The following is a 6,581-nucleotide window of genomic DNA, read 5'->3' as shown; positions in this document are numbered from 1 at the left end:
CACACAGCCTTCATGACAATGTCATCAGTCTGCTCACAAAGAAAAGCTCTTTCTACAAATGCCCTGTGCATCTAATGGCTCCTTGTATGCACTCTGAATCGTTTCATTACTACTTACATTAGTTTTCGTGGTTATTTATACATTTTTATTGCTATTCTATCAATGGCATTTTTTGTTTTACTTTTTTATTATAAATTAATTATATTATGTTATACATTATCATTATTTTTATTATTATTAATATTATTTTATTTATATAATTTCCTAAGATGATATCCTAGCTTTGGGTTAAAGACATTTTTACAAAGTAATTTTTACTTTGTTTTCCTGTAAGTTAGGGAAAGGCCATTAGACTAGAGATAAGATTTTTTGACTTTTGATTTTTGAATTCCACTTTTGTTTTTGATTTCAGTTTGATTTTCTCTTCTCCTGCTACTTCAAACTTTTGGCCATTTTCTGGATGCTTACCTCCATCATATGTCCTTAATATTTTACTTATCAACATGCATTTTTCTTCACATATCATTGCAATATCAGGTATGTTAAAAGTGTCATTCAAAAGACTCAAGGAAATGAGATAAGGGTGACTTTGTGACCAGGTGACAATGACAGCAGATGCACTTTATAAAATATCTCAGTGACCTGGGTGTGCAGACACCTGTGAACTCAGAGAAACTGCAAAATAAATCAGCGCCTCTGAGTTAGTGCTCTCCTTTACAGTCAATGTAGAGTGTCCCGGTGATGCTGTAGATTCTGTGTGATTTATCACTTAAAGGTCACAGTGTAATTCCTTCTGCTGCTCTTTCACAGATAACGTTGTTTGTCTCTAAACAGTAGGCATCATACCAGCCACTAGCAGTAGCGGTTTTCTGTATTTTCACACAGTTTTCTTGATTTCTCCAGTTATCTGGCTCCATCGTTCCATCCCAATTCACACCCCAGAAGCTGAAAGAAAAGACAAGCCATCAGAACTTCTGTTGACTATCAAATCTACCAAATACACATCCAAAATGAACTAAACACAAAAGGGAGATTTTGGGTTTTTTTGAGGGCACAAAGGAATCATGGAGATAAATAAGGAAAGTAAACCAGAAAGAATGTGGGAGTTTTATGAGTAGATAATAAGAAAGCAGAAAAAGATAAGGAAAAAGGATTAAAGAAGTGAAAAGACCAAAATTCATAGCAAGTTGGGATAAGGCATGAGAATTAGAAGGAGCAAAAGTGAAAACAAAGCAAAGTGTGGCCATTAAGACTTGTGATGTACAAGTGACCCAAAGCAAAAGCAAACACCCACATTCTTCTGTTTCTCAGTCCTTAAAAAGACAAGACCAGAACATTGAATTTGAAAATAAGGACAGCACTTTGTTGAGACCACGGTTTCCTCTCACCTTCACTTTCTCTTTGTCTTTTACCATTGATTATTAAATTTGAACCAGATGTCTGTTAAAATAGAGTGAAGTTACAGTAGCTGTATTTTACTTCAGTTTTTGGTGCTGTTTTTATTGTGGCCACAATTTAACTGAATGTTATTTGATTTGTCCCACCAGGTAGACTACATCTTTAAAACTTACACATATAGAGGGTTTGCTTAATGCCTGTACCTTTTGCTTCGGTCCAGACGTTTGTTGTCCACCCAAACAAATTGACCTTCATTCGCGATGTCATTCAATCCAATCCAGTAGGTCTTCTTGGGACTTTGTTTGCTCAACTCGTTTAATAAAAATGTCTAAAAAAAATAAAATATATATACATATATATGTTTAAATAAGCAGACCTTGAAGAACAAAATGACACATACAGAAAAGGTGGTCAGGATTTTTTTTTTTATTGTCATTTTATTTTCTTGTAAGTTTAATGGAAGCAAAATAACACTTTTCATATATTCCTATGGGTAATTAGTAATGTTGCTATTTCCATAGAAGGGACTTCTATTTAAATTCGTTACTTTAGTGCTGCCACTTTCCATGATGGCATGTCCATCTTATCTCCTGCTCTCCCATCTTGGTCTTTTATTTGACATCAGTCTCTTCTTCAATGAGCCCACTTCTCTCATGACGTGTGTGAATTAATTTCTGCACTGCTAGGCATATAAAAAAATGTTTAATCTGACAGAATGCTGACTTTTTTTCCAGCCTTCAGCCTGTGCGCAGTTTTCTGTGCCGATAACACAGCTTTGTATTTTGATTGCCCTGTTGCTTGATTTTGTGCAGCCATTTCAGAAAGTCTAATTAATAATAACCAGTATAAGCAAGTATTTGATATAAACAGTAATAATAAAGTCATATCTTTAAAGTAGATAATAAAATCATAATACACCTATATATTCAAATAAATCTACATAAACTGAGTTAAATAATCAAAATCCAATGAGGTAAACATATGTGAACTTAGTAAATGAAGAACAATAAACATTGACAAAAGTAACAATGGGAGTGTAGTACATTTTATAACATTTACTGTTTCTAGAGGGTTTGTTCCTCAGAGTGATAGGCACCATACAGTTATTACAATTTCAGAATTAGAGAGTCACACAGTTAAGGTGAACTTCAGAATGAAACTGCTGGGCACAGAAATCCTACCTTGTCAGAGACACACAGGAGCTCTCACTGGCCCGGGACTACAGGAACTAAAGTTGTGGCTTCAGGTTTTTGTTTAAACTCAGTTTCATATTTAGATACCAATGGTTCTTGCTGAAGTAACATTTTGTATACTTAATTTTATTTAACTCTCCTGTTCAATGCTTAATTTCTTCTTTTAGTCTTAAATAACTACATTCTGTATTTTAATTGCTTCTTATTTTCATATTCAGCTGCCAATTAACAATGAAATGTAAATGACAAATGAACCAGCAGCTCACCATCTCACTTGGTCTAATTTAGGCCTGTGTGCTCATTGAGAAGTATTAATTAATGGACAGATGTTGTTGCTATCCATTTGTGTTAATCAGTTCATACTTTGTTTTATGTGTGTTTTAACAAATCTGTATCTTAATATGTACTAATTCTTTAGCTATTAATATAATCTATACTTGTACCTGAGAATTTGTTCACAGTGCTCTGAACCTGCACTCAGTGAAGAGCTCTATACAAAAATAAGTTGTATTGTGTTGTAATAAAATATTTGGAATAAAATGGAAGACAAAAAGAGAGAGAATGAGATTTACTAATATGCCATAAATCATTTGAAAGATATTCTCGAAAAAAAAAATCTATAATTATTGGTGACAGCAGAATAAAAAGATTTTTTTTTTACCTTTGAACCCCTTAATAGATAGATAGATAGATAGATAGATAGATAGATAGATAGATAGACAGATAGATAGATAGATAGATAGAGGTAGAGTTAAGCAGTGAAAGCACAGATTATTCATCAAGAGGTTACATGGGGTAGTTTGGCCGGTTAACTCAGTTGGTTAGAGCGTGGTGCTAATAACCCCAAGGTCGCGGGTTCTATCCCCGTACAGGCCAGCAGCAATTTGATCAACACTGACCGTTTGTTTCCATCGCATGCTTACCATGCTTTCATTCACCCTGCATGCTTTTTCATTTAAATTAAAACTAATTGAAAATTAGAGACAAACAATTTATTTACCATCCAACACAGTTTCTATTCAATTTTGATTCAGCAACTTTAATTGAAATGAATATCGCTCCATCATTCACCGAGAGTAGACAAAAATGACAGTCCATCCAGAACACTCAAGTGCAGCCCTCAGTCTGTGAGCAATTTATAGCAAAGTCCTCTGTGCAAAACAGGAATATTCTCTCTTTACAATCTATTCTAATCTTTATAGCATTGCTTTAATTAATTTTTGATTTCATTCTAAGCAAACTGTACATCTCCAACTTTCAAAAAGAGAAAGAGAGAGAGATAAGAAAATAAACAAATGAATAAATATAAACTCCATTGCCTCCTTTAACATTCCTGGAAGGAACATTCCTGCTTGTACATAGAATTATATTCTCACTGCTGAAAAAAACATGTCGTATCTTAAGATGGGTGCATCCAGGCAGCCCAAATGAGACAAGAGCTGCAGTAGACCTGCAACGCTGATAGCTGCATGAAGCATGAAGCTACTGCTCATAAGTTTAACATGATTTAACATGAATATTTAAACTAAAAAGCTGAAAGAACCATTTGAATACATGTTAAACCATGTTTATCTTAGATAGATAGATAGATAGATAGATAGATAGATAGATAGATAGATAGATAGATAGATAGATAGATAGATAGATAGATAGATAGATAGAACTTTATTTGGCTTTATGCTTGTTCTATAACCTGTCCTTCTTTATCACTGAATTGCAAACATTCAAGTACTGTGTTGTTCTAACCACACTGTGTGAATCCAAGTAGACACAAAGGGCATACCTGCTCCTCCTCACTCTCTATGATCACCAGGTGTGCCTCATGTTGTCTGCAGCCTTCAACACCACCTGTCCAGGTCAGTTTATTACTGGAGAATGAGTAACACTTTGAGTTGAACAACATCCAGTTCTGTGGACAAACATAACAAATCCTGCCTGTGAAAAAAGAACAAATGAAGAGATAAAGAGTAGCTGAAGAGAAGATATGACATTAAGAGTTGGGTCAGTGAGAGCCACATTTCATCTCCTAGACATGTACTTTAAACCACAAGCCAGTCTCTCCATCTATCCATCCATCTTCCTGCACCTGCATTTTCCAATTCAGGGTTAAAAGGAGTGGGAGGCTATCTATCCTTGCTGCCTGAAAAGAAAGCTAAGATGTTATTCTAATCACAGGCAGTCACACAGAGACACACAAACTCAAACTGGGCAGTTCAGGGTCATCATTTAATGTAATTTCCACATCTTGGGATAGAAACTGGAATATACAGACAGACACTTGGACAATATGCAGACTACACACAATGACCAGGCCAGATTTTGAATGCCGCTTCCTGGAGTTGTTAGATAGGAGTTTCAAACCATATTAACTTGCTATATTTATTTGGAAGAAAATATATAAATAATAAATAATTAAAAACTTCCAACCCATTCATTGTCAAGGAAAACAATCTGTTATCCTAACTCTAAATTAATAGTAAAACAATGCATTAACAATCAGACAGCTTGAGCATGTTTGATTGGTCAGTGGAGTTTGAGAACAAACCATCCATCCACTTTCTGTATTTCTTAGCTTACAGTATGACTGGAATAAATTGGGAACCTGCTCCAGCTGCAATGCTGCGACACAAGAAGCAGCCCAGCATGCAATCCTCAGCATCACACACCCTCATACCCTGACGTACGAACACTCAGCAATCAATCCATGTAAACAGGCTTCTGCTTTCCCATGGAGGACAGCCAAAAAAATACAATGAAGAGGGATTGCTGATGAGTCCGTTGACTGCATTTGTACCTTAGCAGTTAAACATGACTGACAGTATTCAGGGAGAAAAATCAATGAAACCCATAAACTATTCTACATTGTGCTTCACAGGAATGTCCCCATTCACATCACAGAGGTTCCAAAATCTTCCTTATGAAAGTGTGAATTTAAAGAGTCGTCCAACCCACCACATGCTCCACACCAGGCCCACTATGACTGCAACCTGCTTCCTAATTTGAACAGATTCCTCTGTGGGATGCGATGTCAAATATTAAGACATCAAGTCATCAATACTAGGGTGTTTGTTCAAGAAAACAAATGTTTTCTTTTATTTAACTGTCATAGAAATGCATCTTGAACTTTATAACAAAACCTAATTAATCAAATTTAGTTTCAAAAGACCAAAGCCTATCACCACAGCATTAGTGTGGAATTTTATTAAGCTTATCAGTATGAATCATTTATGAATTGCACTTTATGGACTTTTAATTTTATCTGCAGTATGTATTCTTTTTTTTACACTGATGAATCCTACTGAATTTGAATTCCTTTTAAAATTGCTGCTATGCTGTGGTGAAATTTTAAGACAAATCATATATATGTTCAGGTGCCAGGCTTAGACTGGTTATGTATTGTGTAGAAAAGCAAAGCATTTTATGAGAGTAACTAATCAAGCTCAGTTTGTGGTCTCATGAACTGAAGCCACATTAAATGCTCCTTTTGAATATTCAGTCCTGAAATAACAGCTAAGAAGAAATCAATCAATTCTCTGGTCAAAAATTTAATGCATTCTGCTTTGATTATTGCTTCAAATACAGCAATGCATGACATAGAGAGAATAGATTTGGGAGGAGGGACATAAACTCTTTATTTGATAACTTATATGTTTATTCAAAACTTATGGCCTTTAAATTATCAATGTATGATAAAGACCACCTATTTGATCATTATCTAATATGGCACTCTTTATCTTCCACACTTTGTCCAATGCAGGATAGAATTCTGGATGGGGGGCCAGTTTATCAAAGGACATGTGGATTAGTGATCATGTAGATTATGTTGAAAAATAAAACTTGTCTGATTGCACTGGTGTTTATATTAATAGGTCTGGCTCAAACCATTTTGGTCACCCCTTGTATATTATTGAATTTTAGGATATTACTAATTGAATTAGGTTTAGGCATTGGCAAATATGTCAGTGTTGCCATCTGATGGCTCCAGGAGAC

General features: G+C 35.0%; 1 protein-coding gene and 1 non-coding gene across 2 annotated transcripts in view; one reads left to right on the top strand and one right to left on the bottom strand.

Annotated features, from left to right (window-relative positions):
* Positions 1 to 293: 293 nt before the first annotated feature.
* LOC120528672 (low affinity immunoglobulin epsilon Fc receptor-like) overlaps positions 294 to 6,581 on the bottom strand; it is a 28,985-nt gene continuing 22,697 nt past the window's right edge. Inside the window, exons 7-9 of the mRNA XM_039752835.1 lie at positions 4,375 to 4,526; positions 1,602 to 1,726; positions 294 to 945 (exon numbers count right to left, since the gene is read on the bottom strand). Of these exons, the coding sequence (XP_039608769.1) occupies positions 777 to 945; positions 1,602 to 1,726; positions 4,375 to 4,526 (446 nt within the window). The 3' untranslated portion in view covers positions 294 to 776. The remainder of the gene's footprint in view (positions 946 to 1,601; positions 1,727 to 4,374; positions 4,527 to 6,581) is intronic.
* trnai-aau lies at positions 3,394 to 3,467 on the top strand. The gene has a single exon. It is a non-coding gene; the product is annotated as a tRNA-Ile (tRNA).

This window comes from Polypterus senegalus, chromosome 4 (genome assembly GCF_016835505.1).
Source record: "Polypterus senegalus isolate Bchr_013 chromosome 4, ASM1683550v1, whole genome shotgun sequence".
NCBI classification, from domain to species: domain Eukaryota; kingdom Metazoa; phylum Chordata; class Cladistia; order Polypteriformes; family Polypteridae; genus Polypterus; species Polypterus senegalus.
This window is presented reverse-complemented; position numbering and strand designations above follow the sequence as displayed.